The sequence below is a fragment of the Mustela nigripes genome, chromosome 16, assembly GCF_022355385.1.
Source record: "Mustela nigripes isolate SB6536 chromosome 16, MUSNIG.SB6536, whole genome shotgun sequence".
In the NCBI taxonomy this organism is placed as follows: Eukaryota; Metazoa; Chordata; class Mammalia; order Carnivora; family Mustelidae; genus Mustela; species Mustela nigripes.
Window position 1 is genome coordinate 50,035,995 of NC_081572.1, and position 17,142 is coordinate 50,053,136.

The following is a 17,142-nucleotide window of genomic DNA, read 5'->3' on the forward strand; positions in this document are numbered from 1 at the left end:
CCAAGACTGGACAATCCCTATAGTATTAAGCATTCCTAGACCGTGTAAAGTTAAAATACTTAGAAATTTTTAGCTTTAGGGGCGCCTCGGTGGCTCAGTGGATTAAAGCCTCTGCCTTTGTCTCAGGTCATGATCCCAGGGTCCTGGGATGGAGCCCCACATCGGGCTCTCTACTCAGTGGGGAGCCTGCTTCCCCCTCTCTGTCTGCCTCTCTGCCTACTTGTGATCTCTGTCAAATAAATAAATAAAATCTTTAAAAAAAAAAAAAAAAAAAAGAAATGTTTAGCTTTAAATGATTATATTATAAAAAGAAGAAAGGCTCAATATCAGTGATACAGCTTTCGCCTTCAGAATGTAAAAATCTGAACTCAGGCCTTGCGGAGCACCCAGAGCCCATTCTTCCATAGCCCTCACACTGCCGTGAAAACCAAACTGCCACGGAGCGGCCCCTGCCTGTCTCCTGAAACCCCATCTTCGAGGCCAGGGACTTTCCACCAGGATTCTGGAGTGTTTCTCCTCCTTTGCCTCCTCCCAGATCTCCGAAATACATCCCCAGCCTAGACCTCTCCTCTGGACTCCAAATGCCCTTTGGGCATCTGCATCCCTCCGTTTAATGTGTGTCTTCAGTTTAACAGATCCAAGCTGAACCCCTGATTTGCCCCAGAGCCTACTCTGGCCACAGAGCCTCAAGCATGTCTGTAACAAACAACTCCATTCCTTCAGGCACCCAGGCCAGACACCCTGGAGGCATCTTTGAGTCTTTTCTCTCTCACACCCCACATCCAATTCATCTGTAAATACTATGGTCTCTACCTCCAAAAACATGCAGAATTCAAGGGACCCCGGACCACTTCCATGGCTGTCATTCCAGCCTGAGTCCCTTCATCTCTCACTGGGGTAACTGCTGTAGTCCCCAGATTGGTCCCCAGGCTCCTGTCCTCACCACCCTGCTCCACAGTCTGTTGGCAACAAGCAACCAGAATGATCCTTTCTAAAACTTGGGTCAGATCCTATTACTCCTGAGCTCACACTCTCCCCAACACATTTTGAGCAAAAGCCCACGTCTTTAACTGGTCTTCTAACTGTTCCTCCAGCTGACACGGCACTCCCAGCCCTGGGCATTTGTACTGGCTGTTCATTCCACCTGGCAAGCTCTTCCCACAGACAAGCACACCGTCCACTGTCTCACTATCCCACTGTCCATCAATCAAAGGCCACTTCCTCAGAAGGGGCTTCATGGAATTTAAACTTTCAATCCCTCCCCCATGGGCATTTCCCTTCCCTCGTCTTTCCCAGAGCACTTATCACCTTCTTTATGGTGCATTGATTAAACTTTACCCTTTGTTTTCCTCTCTTGCACGAGAATATGTGCTATGTGATGACAGGGATTTTCTTTATTAACTCTACCCCTGTATCTAGAACATAGCGAGCACTCAATAAATATTTACAAAATAAGGGAAGAAAAAAGATGAAGAGAAAGAAAGAAACTGACTTGAATTTTCTCCTGAAAACTCTATAGTATCTTTTTAAAAATAACTTTTTGGGGGATACACAAAAATCAAATTAGAACGCACACAGAATTTGAAAAGATTACTTACCAAAGTCCATTCTATCTTTCTGGTTTCTCTGAAGCAAACCCAAGAGGAGATTAGCCAAGTAAGGTGATGTTTCTCTGGGAATACTGGGGGAAAGGAAGAAAAAGACTCTTAAGTGGTGAGTCTATACAGGTTAAACACACGACTTTCGCCTTCACGATGGTAAGTGAATATGTATATATAGATTCACAAACACACCTTAAACCAAGAAGATCATGGTAAAGCCTCATTCCTTCCAGAAGAAAAAGAAAACAAAACACTAAGCAACTGCCTTTGAGAAAGGGCATCAATTCGGGAGGTTCCTGCATTGTGTTTATTGATATTATCTGAGTATGTGCAGGCATAAAGCACTTCAGAAGCACAATCAGCCTGGCACTCATATTTGCCAGAACTCTCTATTAGAAGAAGAGCCACCTCCCATTGTCTGGAAAAAGGCACAGCTCCAATTCGAGTGAGAAATAATACAGCTTCCTAAAATCCACTAAGAAAAAGACAAACCAATAGAAAAATGAGTAATAGGACCACGCAATTCACAGAATAAAAACTACAAAAGGACATGAGACAAATGAAAAAGCACCAACTTTACTAGTAAAGAGAACAATGCAAATTAAAGAGCCAATTGGTCCCCTTCTGTTTGTGAGGCACCTGCTGTGATAACATCCCATGTTGGTGAAACCGTGGGGAAACAAGCACTCTGTGGTGGTGCTGCATTAGCTAATTGGGAGAGCATCCCTTGTGGTCTCCTAATTCCATGTCCAGGAGTCTATCCTAAAGAAATACACAGGACTGTACACCAACACACACACACACACACACACACACACACACACACACACTCTTCACTCAACACTGTTTGGAGTAACCAAAAAATGAAAACAAGGATCTGATTAAACAAAATATGAAACATTTAGCCATGAAACTCTATGAACCGTTTAAAAGAATGAAGTAGTTCTCTATATCCTGACGCTAACTGGTGTCTATGATACACTGTACAGTAAAAAAAAGTTGCAGAACAATTTGCCAAGTATGATGTAATTTGTACAAAACATATACGTGTACATATCTACAGGAGGTACAGAGCCAGCCCATGTCATCCTGGAGAGCAGGGAAGACTGAGGGAGGGACTGACTGCCTAGTTCACACACATCTGTTCTGTTTGTGTCTCCCTTCCCCCCAAGAACATGTAAAACTTCTGTGTGTGTGTTTTTTTCCTTTTAAATATACTTTACATTTTAAATATACTTTACATTTATACTACCCAGGCACCTGTGATGCACCAGTAATTTTCAGATTTCTGGTTAAAATGAATGTTCTCCCATTACTGTCAACTGAAGAAAGATTCAAGACTGGAAACCGGTAACACGAGTTCAAATAATGCTGCATTCACAGACACTAAAACCCAGCGTAACCAAACACGTACCTAGGCATTAAGCTCCTGTTTTTTTCATAAAACATCCTGAGGTCTTGAGGACTATTGGCCTGTTTAAAAACAAACAAAAACAACAAGGTTTTATTCCCTAGACAATGGGGGCAGAAAGTTCAAATCATGAGATCCATGCTCAAATGCTGGCTATAAAGCACATATTCTGAACCTGAAAGTCCTGGGTTGCAGAAGGGGCCACAGATGGGCACCAGGAACTTAAAAACCTGTGGAACTTTGTGCGAATTCTGCCTATCTGGACTTAGGGTATCTTTGCCCAGGTCTGTCTCCCAGAGGAGCCCAAAACTTAGGAAGAGTTCAGAACCACTACTCTGGAGGTCACCCTGCCAGCCCAACACCTACATTTTTATTGTGTACAATCAGGGTATATTTTCTCTTAGGACTGCCAAGGGCATAAGGAAGGGAAAGAAACAAACAGCTGCCTCTCAGTCCCTCCTCGACAGCAGATGCTGCCCTCCCACACAGTAAGAGCTGCAGGATTAGTGCCCCCCACACACACCTGCCCCTCCTGCTGCCCCTCTGTACCCAACGGGGCTGAGAGGGTAAGTGTCTAAACCAGGCGGGGCACTGATTTCACATCCTTTTTTACTCTGTTTACTCTGTTCCAGTTTTCAGGTTCAGAAAAACCTCTCTGTAACTGGGCAGTATGAACTCATCACGATCAGTTCTGGAGGGCCTCTTTCTGACAGGATGTGAGGGGAGTGGAGAAGAGGGAAGAATAACCCCAAATAATGTCCACCAAAACTAGACCATCAGTCTTCTCTCACCCAGCAGCGCCAGGACCAGGAAGCTGGAGGCGGTTTCCGCTCATCTTCCGAGACCAGGCCTTGCCCTCATGTGGAGTGCAGGGCCTCCCACACCCAGGTAAGCAGGAAGCATGGAACATCACTGTTCACATCACTTCCCACCAGGGTGTCAGTCCTGTCCCTGGCTAGTTGTCACCAGCCTGGGAAACATAAAGCAAGCTTTATGCCCAGGCCAACGACAAAGGGAGGGCAGATAAAAAAAGGAAAAGCAAAAGATGTTCTGGCTCACTATAGCAGTTTCTGCCTGTAACAAAATCAAAACAAGTCACAAGGGAACCAAAAGCACCGTTTTCAAAGTATTCCCTGTTTTCTAAGTCATAGGCAACTGCAAAATGAGAAGAGCCCAAAACTGAGCACAGATAGAAAGTCAGGCTACCTGAAAAGGTGGTTTTCCAACTAGGCATTGATATATCACTGTTCCTATGCTCCACAGGTCTGCCTTAGCATCATAATGTTGAGACATAATAACTTCAGGAGCCTGGGGATAAAAACATAACAGACACATGCATGATGTTATTTATCTTACTAATATTGATAAATTAACTGGTAAAGTTCACGCTCCTAACAAATGCTAAAATGAGATCGCACTACGACACTTCCCTAATCAGGTGATCCTGCTGTGAGCTTAAACCACATTCGTACACTGGGATTTACTGGTAAATCTCAAAAACAACAATGCATGAAAAGAAGCAATGTATAGAAACAAACATTTCTATGTATTACTATGGGACAGCAATGCAGTAAGAGTATTAAGGTTATAATAAAAATACACACCAGCTACAACACAGAGGTGACTTCTGGGGTAGAAGAGTGGGATATGGGAAGAGGGAAAGATTTAAAGACTTGGGCTGTTGCTGAAATATTTTACTTCTTTCTTGGGGGAAAAAAAAAAAGGCACATAAAGCAAAATGTTACCTTTGTTAAAAATGGACAACAAGTACACAAGTGTTTGCTGTATTACTCCCTGTTTTTCCACTCATTTGAAAGCTTTTAAAATACACAAACTATGATGAAAATACAGTAAGGACTGTCTTAAAAGCAAAGGCATTTGTCTTCTCTGCTGCTTTGTTACAGCTCTCTTCCCACCTCTTACTGCATGCTGCTTCTTAAAAATGCCAGTAATCTGGACAAACATTAAACAGAAATGTCAAACACACTCAAAACCAGGGAAACTTTATTTTCCATTTGTACCATTTTTAGCTGTCATCCCTAGTAAGCTTCTCACTGACTTAGATCAGAGGAAATCCTTACTGAACATAAGCCCATTTTACATTTAGAACTGAGACAGGTACATGCATTTACTTGGCAGAATTCTGAAGCTCCAGAATTAAGCTACTTCCAGGCCTGATGCTTCCCACTGGTCCGGAATTTTCATAGCCTTTCCTTTTCAGACATGACAACATCCGTACGGAAGGATGAAGACGGAACTACAATTTTTCAGCTTTACCTCTAACACTAACTGAAAAATCTTCTATGACCCAGAGATCTTGTCAAGAGAAACAACATGAAAAGATGAGCATGTTCACCCTGAAGATGAGGAAATGCCCAAGAGGGGTTTTTTTGTTGTTGTTGTTTTCTCTAATATCATACACCAAGTACAGCATGAACACACTTCGTCAATCTGTATTTTCAATTTACTCTAACAAGGAATTTTTTACCACTAATAATTAGTTTTTTAAAAAACTTAAGCTAAAAGAACTCCATGCTTTAAGTGGAGCCTACTTAAAAAAAAAAAAAAAAATCAGCTAATGGGTAAAAGTGACCTTTATAGTCCACTATTTTAAAGCAAAAGATGACTTAAAGCATTATCAGTAATACAATCTCTGTTAGTAATACAACAGTTTAGGCTACACATAAAATCACACCTGAACTAGAAACCAGCATCATACTTAAAATCCCAGTGCTAATGGCACCATACACAGGCAAGGACAAAAAAAACTCACTCACATTCACAGACCTGTACCCCTGGGGATAAAAATACATTATATGTTTATAAAAAATTTAAAAATTAAACTAAATTTAATTAAATTAAAAAAAAAAAACCTCACTCACCATGTACATTGGGGACCCACACAGTGTTGCAGCCATCATGTTACTCTGCAGGTAACGGGCAAACCCAAAATCCGCTAGTCCACAAAATAAAAGGGAGAAAAACAAAACATACCTTTACTCACACTTCACATAGATCATACCTTCAAGACACAAGAGGGCACAAAGGAACTGTGATAAATTTGTAGCTTATTGGGTAAGCCTGCCTGCCAAGGAAGAAAATTTCTACCTCAGTTTCAACAAGTAAGAACGGGAAGTGATCACCAACTGTACAAGTCCCTGCTCTGCCGGTTTCATACTCAGGGAGTGAGCACCAAGCTTTGTAAGAGAAAACGCTAATTGCAATAAACAATTCATTAATACTGCTCTAAGTATCAGTGCCAGGTGGAGAATTAGAACTTCTTTTTTTCCCTTCTCCAGATCCAGATGTAAAATACATAAAATCAGAAACTTCCTTATTTTTTTAAAGATTTTATTTGAGAGAGAGAGAGAAAGAAAGAGAGAAAGAGAGAGAATGAGCTGGGAAAGGGGCAAAGGGAGAGGGAGAATTAGACTCCCGGCTGAGCAGGAAGCCCAGCGCAGGGCTCCATCCTTGGACCCCAGGATCATGACCGGAGCCAAAGGCAGACACCCAACCAACTGAGCCACCCAAGTACCTCCAGAAATTTCTTTCCATACTGGTTAAAAAAAAAAAAATTCTAAGCACACAAAGAAAAGCTTAAAAAAATACCTAGGATTACAAATTGCTTCAAATAATTGTAAGAAAGAAAGACAGACAGACAGACAGGTTGGTTGATCTAAATGGTCTCTTAGATCCCTTGTGTTACAATTCCATGAGCTGTGAAGAGCCCGGTTTCTTCAACTGCATCTACGACAACCATACATCAGCTTCCCTCTGATGAGAAGCAGAGCAGCGTTTGGTGCTGGGAGGTGCTTGGAGTTCCTAACATGGGCCCCTCAATTCTGAGACTAAGGGTAGGCTGCCAGTAATGTACAGGGTTCCCATATCCAAATGCACCTTGCTGAACTCAATTAAAATTTCAAATCTGCATTAACAAAACCCATCATTCCAACAAAGTTGAGCTAAAATTTTCTAAAACTACAGTCTCAAGGCTGTCCTTTGCATCAAACACTACATGGCGGTTTACCTATTTTGATGCGAATACCACTGACGGTGGATTTTCTGCGATTCGCATATGACAGCAAGATGTTCTGGGGTTTGAGATCCCTGTGGATTATTCCTTTGCTGTGCAGAATCCGCATGGCAGCTGCGATCTGATGCAGAAACACCCTAATAGTATCTTCACTGAGAGTTCCTTTAGCTGGTAGAAAAAGAATCGCATAAATATTTAAGCACACAAAATCAAATACCATCTGCATCTCCCATCAACAGAATCAAGTTAAGAACAGAGAGGGAATGAGGAACCGGGAGTCACATTTTTTTTTTCCGTTTTACTCTAATAATTTAAGTCTATGAAAAGAGAGCAGACACCTCAAACGTTTCACTTGATCTGCTGTAAAGGGAACTGCTATAATTTGCATCTCTTGTTTTCGCTGGTGTTTTTCTTTCCCCTGTTTTTTACCAGTGAAGGTGCCCACATGACTCTAAGCACAACAGGTACCCTGCAAACGGGAGGCACCCCGGCAAACTAAAATAGAAGTGCCCCCTTGTTATCAGCCAACAGTCTGGGATAAACATCCAGATTTCATTCCGGGCATTATGTGAGCACAAATTAAATGCAGGTGGGGTCAATGAATGGAAACTGGGACCTTTTTCCACCACTTGTAGCTGTGAGGGTCTGCGCTCCCACAGGGCTCTCCCTCGTCTTTCCTGCTGCAACACTCCTGTCCCACCACAGTATCTCTCATCACTAGGCACTTTTAAGAAGGAGCACTTCTACTTGTTTTCAGTACCTTAGAGAGACAGTATGGATGTTACTGGAGGGTAGCCATAAGACAGTGGCCACTCCAGTGTGTCTGTGTGTATGCTGGGGCATACATAATGTTAACAGCTTGATCAGGAGTCAGGCTGCCTCTCTCCAAATCCCAGCTCCTCCACCTCCTCACTGCATGACCCCGGATGATGAACCCTCCGGGGCCTACTTCCTCATCAAGAAAAGCTGGAAACAGACTAACCCATGGTGGTGTTGTAAAAGTCAAACAACATAGCACCTTTAGTAATGAAGATTTTAGAAAAAGCCTGGCACAGAGTAACTATTCAAATATAGTCAGTACACAAAGATAAACTTTTTATTACAATGAATCTAAAAGTCACAAGTGGGATTCCTTGAATCTACATTAGGGATTTAATATCCATGACCCTCCCTACTAAATCATTTGTGAACATACAACTCTAGAATATGATCTACATAAACTTTCCATATGCAATTAAGAAGATAAAAATAATGTTATTCTTGGAACAAGTGAAATATTAGTTTTAAGATCATTTTAGATATAATATAATGACATTTTATGTCCTTAACATCTTCAAATAAGGTAAGTCCCCATGGTTTATAAATAGTTTTTTCTGTTTTACTTTTTTTTTTTTTTTAATCCTTTGGGGCTCTTTTCTGGATGTTCACTGAAAACAAAAAGAAATATAAATACACTAAAACATATAAAAAGTGGTATCTTCCATATGCCATCCCTTGGAAATAAGCACTGCTAAAAATATGGAGCGTATTCTTCCAGATCTTAGTGGGTGGGTCAAACCAATGATTAGATCTTTATTTTTGTAATGTTTTACTTGTTACTTTGCAAAAATTAGAATGAACAATTTTACATTTCTTTCATTTACATTTTCATTCTAGGGCTACTTTAAATGACTGCAGCTGCTCGAACTTGAATTTTTGCCTCATTACATACAATTGAGTATACTTAAAATTTATTTGCTTCAGAGTCCAAATTCTAGCACTGTTCTTGGGGGGGGGGAGTGATGAGTGATCCAGTCTAAGCTGTTTTTGTACACAAACTATAGTAAACATTCACATAGTTCTATGAACATGGAATGCATACTTCTCAACACAACCCTATAAACTGAATTTCCCATAAAAACTAAGTATTTCAAAGGCACGGCCAACATCAAAACTGTTCCAAATAAATAAATTCTTGAGCAAGTTAGCCCAGAGGGAGGAGACTCAGCACAGCTGCCACACTCAATGAATCCTGCCAGAATGCATGTTAAAGTACGACTTGTTAATTTAAAATGTTTTTAACTTACAATCCATAGAATCTGCTTTCTGTCTTTTGAAAATGTGAATGGCATTTTACTTATCAAAGCAAATTTTCTAGTAGCCACATTTTAAAAACTAAAAAGAAACGGCTTTACATAACATATATTTAATCTAATACACCCAAAACAATTTTACTTGTAATCAACATAAAATCCTCAGAGAGATATCATTGCTTTCTTCCTTGAAATGTTCGAAATCAAATACATTCACATTTGCATGTTGTCTTCGGACTAGCCCACACTTTAGAAGCTCCGTAGCCCTATGACATTGGTAGCTATCTTACTGGGTGGTTTAACTCTGGAAAATTCCTTGAGGTCTGGATTTCTTTTCTATGTCTTTACAAGTGTTTTCAAACAATAAAGGATTCCTTTAAGGACTGTGGCAGAGAGGGACCAGGGAGCGGTTCAAGGACTTGAGCAAAACCACAGCAGTCAAGTGCTGTGAAGGGGGCCCTGCTGTAAACCAGCTTGTCTGACTCCAGTCCTCAAGCTCGTGAAGGCCTCACTCACGGGTCTCCTGTTCTAACACTCCTGCTCTGTAATATCAAATAGGAGCTCAACATAATGCTGGAAACTGCTGCGGAAGCTAACTTAAGCGACACCATTAGCAGCGCCTGCAACAGCCAGGAGGACTTCTGTTACTGAGGGAAACTGATACTCTAATGAGGGCAGCGAACTGATATGGAGCCACTCAATCTGACCCCGGTGGAAGGTGCTTTTACCTGGGAACTCGAGATTCTCTGACTGGGCAGGCAGAAGCAGGGTGTTTTCTAGCTTGAACTTCTTTCCGCCAGTGGTCAATGAAAGTGCCTGTCTCACCGCATTCTATCTGCTAGCAACTGACATTGGCGGGGGGGAGATATATATATATATAAAATAAGGATTAAAAAAAAGAATCTTGGTTGGAAAAAATACAAAACTACACATGCAATAAACTCCCAAATTCAAGGTAAGGGGGTAAGCATGGGAGTGGGACTAGGGAAGGACTCAGGCAGGGCTTCCACTATTTATAAGTTTTTTTTAAATAGGGGAGGGACACCAATTTCCTTCCTTCATTCCTTTCCTTCTTCTTCCTTTCTTTCCTTCCTTCAGTCACTCACTTCCTCCTCTCCTTCTGCAACAATCAGCCAAAAACCAAGCTTCCAAACACTGTCTCTGTCCCCAGTGCCTCCCCAAGGCGTGCTGGCTCCAGAAGGGTCCTGCCGCTCTTGCTCGGCTACTGTGGAGGGCCCATAGCAGGCAGGGCAGGCAGGACTGGCCCAGGTAAGCAGGAGCCACGGAGCATCGGTCCCCTCAGGGCAGGAGCACGCGGGACCAGGTGGGGTCTCAGCTCCCCTGGGGCCTGCCTCTCACCCATCAGGATGAACAGGACGCCCGCTCTCTCCTTCTCCGAGGTGGCAGTTGCAGTGTCCAGCCGGCCAGCTGATGTATGCGGACCGCTGGAGCTCTGCTGGCGGTGGACCATGTGACATCCATGGTCGTCGGCATCCTAGGCCCGCCGCCACCATGGGCAGCAAGGAGCTTGGTGCCCAGGGGCCACCTCACCCACCGCCACACCAAGCAGGCATGGGGGCAACACTCCCAGGGCTCTTCCTATTAATCTCCGTGCAGCTTTTGAAAGTCAGCGATGTTTCATATTTCAAAGATTTTTCAAAGCTCACTTTCAGTTGCACTCCCTAATTACTAGGTGAAACTGAACATTTTAATTATGTTCTCGTAAACTGTCCACACCCTTTTTTAAGTCTTAGGGTCACCACCAACCGCCATGACTGGTTTAGAGGTTGAGATTTTTTTGCATATTTCCCTTGCATTTTAAGGGATCAACAGCTGGCCTCACCTAACACAATTTTAAACCATACTTGTGGGAGACAGACACATTTTGATCTGAATGCCTTATATCCATCCTGCCCATACACATTCTGGATACAGAATTTCAAGCACCATCTAGTACTAAAATCTTAGCTCTGCCACGAAAAATTTCAATGTTACTTTTAATTAATCCTTTGTAACTTTTTAATTTACAAGAAAGATTCACATTGATAAACACATTCTTAGGTATATTTTTTGCATTGTGGTTTTTTTTTTTTTTTTTAATTTTGAAAGAAATGAAAGGGACTAAAGGTTCACTGCTGGCAACCCAGGAGAGTCTTTTGAAGATGAAAACCATCTGGTCTTTTTCTCTCTTGGGGAGAGGACCCATCTCTCTAACAGTACCAAAGAGAAGGAACATTTATCCACAAGTTCAGGAATAAAACCACAAATAACAACAGTTGGTCAGCAAAGCAATCACACTTAAACAGATACACAAATATTTACTGAACATTTCTGTACAAGTGCAGAAAACAGGGTCAGCATTATTTTGGAAGAAACTCTGAGGATTCAACAGACCACAGCACTACCTTTATTGAACACTGACAGACAAAAATTACCTTGCAAATAATCTGCCAGGTCTCCACCATTGCAGTACTGATACATAAAAGAAAAGATAATTACAATAAGGAAACCAATTCAAGATTAATTCAATACATGATCAGCTAATTTTAATTAAAAGTAGTTTCTATATAATGTAAATCTAGCCTGAAAAATGAAGAATTATGGTATAGATTTTAAATTATATATTCCTTATAAAGTAGAATCTAAGTCACTAAATGGACTTTATTAATTCAAAATTTCAAATAACAATCTACTGTCCACTTTTTTTTTAAATATTTTATTTATTTATTTGACAGACAGAGATCACAAGTAGGCAGAGGCAGGCACAGAAAGAGAGGAGAAGGAAACAGGCTCCCTACCAAGCAGAGAGCCCAATGTGGGGCTTGATCCCAGGACTCTGGGATCATGACCTGAGCTTAAGGCAGAGGCTTTAACCCACTGAGCCACCCAGGCACCCCTCTACTGTCCACTTTAAAGTACATATTAACCAGAAGGAATGTGAAGTAAATTAAACAGCACATATACTACCTACCTCCATCACCAGAAAGACAGAGTTGGGTAATTCCTAAAAAGTAAACATTAAATAGAATTTAGAGAAAGAATGAAGCACAAATTTTAAAAAAATAATGGCAGTTAATAAAAATACTATACTTATTATTAAACAAGTAAAATAAAATCACAAAATCTATTAGTAAGTGAAATTTAAAACCAACACAATAATTTAAGCATCCCAACTTCAAAGCCAAGCCAAGTTTTGATGACACTAATATAGTCATTTGTTCAATTCTGTTTATGGAAAGAACTAAAAAAAAATTCATTGTTCGGTCATAGCTATGGTAAATTTGTGGGGGGCAGAAAGAAGTCGCTGCTCCTCAGAAAAGCACTTCCATTTTGGAAAGTTTACGATTTGAGCAATGACTGCATAATCCTATCTAGCAATGCTAAATGCGCAATCTGATTTCTGGAATACATGACCCAGGATGATTAGGTTTTTGTTTTTCCGATTCTTATGTTTATTTGGAAGCAATCACATTATCTGGGAATTGTTGGCAAAGGAAAGACATTTATTTCCTCATATGTCTTGGTAACAGACTGATTTTTAAGGAACTGATTTCAGAAATTTTACTACATCTCTCAAAGTCATATACTATATTATATCCAGATCTGTTGCCTGGGTAATTCAAAAACTGGCTTCTTGATTGTTCAATAATAATTTTTACAGTGTTAATTAAATTTTAAATTGTGCTTCCTATAGCCTAACTGGAGACAGTGTTCAAATGTGATTCAAGATATAGCCCTTCCCAAAAGCACTTGGCTTCACTTATATCCTAAATGTAAGAATGGGGAGTTCTGGCAGAGGGTAAGAGGAGAGGTAAGGCAGTATCTCTCAGAGTGTAGTTCAAGAACCAGCGCCAATCAGGGAATTATTTGGTACTAGCCCACATAAGATAATTATAGAAACTAAACATAAAAAATTTTAAAAGGCTTAAAGCAATTTAACAAAATAATTTAATGTCTGCTAAACCTAATAATAAAAACTAGACATCCGTTTGTAGGTCATTCTTAACTTCATTTTTACAACTATTTGTTTTTATTGGATTTTATCAATAAAGTTATCAGGTCACACTAACTGGAAATAAAAACTGGCATCTCAGTGCTTCTAGTCTAGAGCTCTTCTGTGCAACGAGAAGCCATACAGGGACAGCCAGAGTGGTTTCACGGAGTTCACCAAGGGTTTGGATGCCACAAGCCAAGAGCTAAATAACGTTCTGCAAGAAACTCCGTGACCTGGGATGATTTACTTCACTTAATTCTCCAAAGGACTAGACAAAAAATTCAAACACACTGTACCCAATTCTTTGAGCCCCAGCCCCCGCCGCCCTCACACGGAGGCATTTGGAAGTTCAGAAGAATGGCAGCGCCTTCTGCTCTGTGCTGGGGAACCAGGAACCACAGTCCTGCCCAAGCAGGATCACACCCAGCATGGAGAGCCAAGCCGAAAGCCTGAAACAGACAGCTGGTTTCCCTAAACAGCAGCACTTCCATGAGCAGAAAGGAAGTGGAGAGCCATCAGCTCCCAGCAGGCCAGAGAAGCAAGTCTGCAAGAAATACTTATTTCCTTTTATCATAAAAAAAAAAAAAATACATTTCTAATTTAGCTAAATCATGTCTATGGTGAATCGGTCTATGTTTAGCCATCTAACCTGATCAAATCCAGACCAAAATGCTTTATCATCCCTAAAAATACTACGATCTCATTAAACCACAGTCGTCTTCTCCCTAAGTACAAAAATATTATCTCAAATCAGTATTGCTTAACCATACAATAGCACCACATCCTAACTACTGAAGACAAGAGACAACTAGGAATTCCTTAGGGAGGGCTAAACTGTTGACTCCACATGAAGACATGGAAAGAAATATTTTAACATCCTTGATGTCTCATGAAAGTCTTCTCTTGCCCACATTTAAAGCCATACAAACCTCCAAAGGTTCAATCATTTTCTCTTGAACACCCCCCTCCACTACAAAATAGCATACGTTTTAAGACATCTGGAGCAGAAGTAAGCTCCGAGAGCCAGGAAAGAGTCCGCAAAATGAGCAAACAACCACTCAGGGTGTCTGCGGACAAACTGAAACACCGACAGTAGTGGGGCACTAGGGTGGAAATCGAAGAGGTACTTGGAGGGTCAGAAGGCCTGAGAGCCAGACCATGGAGGGTTTCCCAAAGCTGAACACACATCTGATCTGGATTAAAACTCAGGAAATCCTCATCCTCAACTCCTCCCTGGGGAACTTCCATCCACAGAATTAAACACAATGAATTTCAATTTATCATTTCCCTACTCAAACTCCTTAATAAGATAGAAAATCCCTAAGAAGGGGGGGGGGAAAAAAGCAAGGTATTACTATGAAGAACTCTATGCCAGAATACAAAAATTTAGATGAAACAATTTAAAAAACAATTTGTTCAACTAAAAACACAATCCTCAGGATTATTCTCCTTGGGTTTACATTGTATTAGCCAGCCTGAGAGCATCCTATGAGTAAGCCGGCTTGGGTTATCATCTCCCTTTACCAAGGGGGTGGTGTTTATAAATAAAAAATAAAGTCTTTTGAAGGACGCACAACAGTGGTTTTTTTCTGGAAAAAGAAATAAAGGGAGCTATCAGCAGAGGGCATCTCTTTTTTACTTTATATACTGCTAGACTACTTAAATTGTTTTTCCACTTACGGCCTATTACTTCTGTAATTTGAAAGAACAATAAAGACAAAGTGAATTTAAAAACCAGATAGCATGACTAGGTGCTCTTTCCAGCAGAAATCAGATGCTCAGGATCAGAAAGGGAGAAACTAAAGTAACAAAACAATTCAGTAAAGAGCATGAGAAAAATTGAAAGCAAAGTCTAGACTCCTGAAACCCACCCCTCACCATTTGTCTGCTACTCTTCCTGATTCATTCTCCACCCCTTAGGTGACTTCTATGGGTTACTCATAAAAGAAGAAAGAAAATCCTTGTAAACGCCTAAGGGATGAGAGATGAAGGGCTCTTTTGTTATGTTTATCAGGTGACCTTCAGAGAGCCCCCAGGTCACCTAAGGGTGGCCTTTCCTGTCCACTTGCATGTACCAACCAATCTTTGCCCCACATTTTCCTTACATGAACCTTGAAGTATTTTCAGCACTTTGGAGATCGTCTTTTGAGTGTTACTCTAGGCTGTCTTCCCAGTGTTGGACGCACTGAAAAGTTCCTTTTTCCTTTCACCACCACTCATTTCTCTGTCTTCGTATTTTGTTAGTGGTGAGTGGTCAAATCTGGTCCATTTGGGACCCCAGGCACCAGGTGCTCATGTACCCTTGGGCCCCAGTTACAAACTTAATAAGTGATAACAAAGGACTTCCCTAATCTAAACCCGATTTGCCAGTAATTCTTCAAATTGCCTGATTCTTTGCAACAGGCCCACAGAAAGTATCACCCTCTTCTGCAGTTGTACTCAACAACAGGTAGAAGTTTGGGTTACCCTTCTGAAAAATCAGATGAGCCCCTATATCATTTCTCTGCACATAAATTCCAGAGACCAAAGACATAAATACAAAAAAACAAAACCACAAAGACTAGAAGAAAATGGCAGAGGGTCATTTTTATAATTTCATAGTGGAGAACTCCCTACGTGATATGAAACCTAGAGGCTATTAAAGAACAGGTGCGGGGCCTCAGGATGGCTGAATCTTGGCATCCCGGGATGGAGTCCCAGATAGGGCTCCCAGCTCCACAGGGAGTCTGCTTCACCTCTTCTTCACCTCACACAGCTACTTCACCACACACACCTCACACAGTCTGCTTCCTCTTCTTCACCTCACACAGCTACTATCAGCCCTGTCTCCTAAATGTCTCACCCATCCATCTAGGCCTCTCCATTTGCAGGGGTGCCACCACTATCACCCAGACCCCTCACCCGCAATGTCCCCATACCCACCCCTGCCCATTCTCCAGAGTAGCCAGTGGTTTACATACTTTAACAGACACCTATGCCCACTGATTTATAACAGAGAATATTCCTTTTCCTAACCATTTAACCATAACCTAACCTTTAACCATAATGGTTAAAGCTAATGTTTAGGGGCACCTGGGTGGCTCAGTGGGTTAAGCCGCTGCCTTTGGCTCAGGTTATGATCCCAGGGTCCTGGGATCGAGCCCCGCATCGGGCTCTCTGCTCAGCAGGGAGCCTGCTTCCTCCTCTCTCTGCCTGCCTCTCTGCCTGCTTGTCATCTCTCTCTGGCAAATAAATAATTAAATAATTTTAAAAAAAAACAAAAAACTAATGTTTAGATGTATGTACTGCCTCACTGGCATTAAAGGACCTGGAATGCAAATTCATAATCAGAAGACTGCCCAAGCATTACAGAAAGAAAGAAAGCAGAAGTGAATACTCCCCCACAAAAAAAGAAAATCACTTTTATTCCTCAATTACAAAATGTTTATTGCAAGACCTTAAGATTCAACACATTTGAAAGAAGTAAACAGTCACCTTCATCTCACCATCTGAGACTGACCTGATAGTTTACGCCTTCATACGTACACTCACACACAAATGGGGCACATACTTACATTTTTGTATGTTTTAACATAATCCATTTCCACCTTTTTGCTTATCTCCACCCCTCCAAATAGTCAGTATTTCCAGCTGGTATGTTATCTTTTCACAACTTTCTTGTAGTAAAAAGTGTGTATTTCTAATGGTAACATTCAAATATTTTTTAACTGCCCACTATACACAAGACACTGTTCTAGGTGGTGAGGATAGAGATAGATGCCCTATTCTCGTTAAGCTTCAGTTCTAAGAGGTAAGAGTCAGGGAGAGACACCAAACAAAAGAATTGAGTATATAAAATCTGTTAGAGGGTGATGAGTGCTTTGAAAAACAAGTAGGGAAGGGAGACAGTGCTGGGGAGGGGACTGCGATTCTACTGAGGGTGGCTGAAGAAAGTTGAAATGTATTTGTTGAAAACACAACACTTGTGTAAAGACCTCAAGGAGGCTGAGAATATGTCTATATGTACTACAAAGACAGAGAAATATCCGTAT

At 41.2% G+C, this 17,142-nt stretch overlaps 1 protein-coding gene across 3 annotated transcripts in view; it reads right to left on the minus strand.

Moving 5' to 3' along the window:
• Positions 1-17,142, minus strand: part of ULK2 (unc-51 like autophagy activating kinase 2) — an 84,189-nt gene that overhangs the window by 57,677 nt on the left and 9,370 nt on the right. For all 3 annotated transcript variants that reach the window (XM_059380661.1, XM_059380662.1, XM_059380660.1), the window contains 7 exons: positions 12,089-12,121; positions 11,553-11,589; positions 7,040-7,213; positions 5,895-5,968; positions 4,219-4,320; positions 3,016-3,074; positions 1,599-1,681 (listed from right to left, as the gene is read on the minus strand). In XM_059380661.1, coding sequence (XP_059236644.1) covers positions 1,599-1,681; positions 3,016-3,074; positions 4,219-4,320; positions 5,895-5,968; positions 7,040-7,213; positions 11,553-11,589; positions 12,089-12,121 — 562 coding nt within the window. The remainder of the gene's footprint in view (positions 1-1,598; positions 1,682-3,015; positions 3,075-4,218; positions 4,321-5,894; positions 5,969-7,039; positions 7,214-11,552; positions 11,590-12,088; positions 12,122-17,142) is intronic.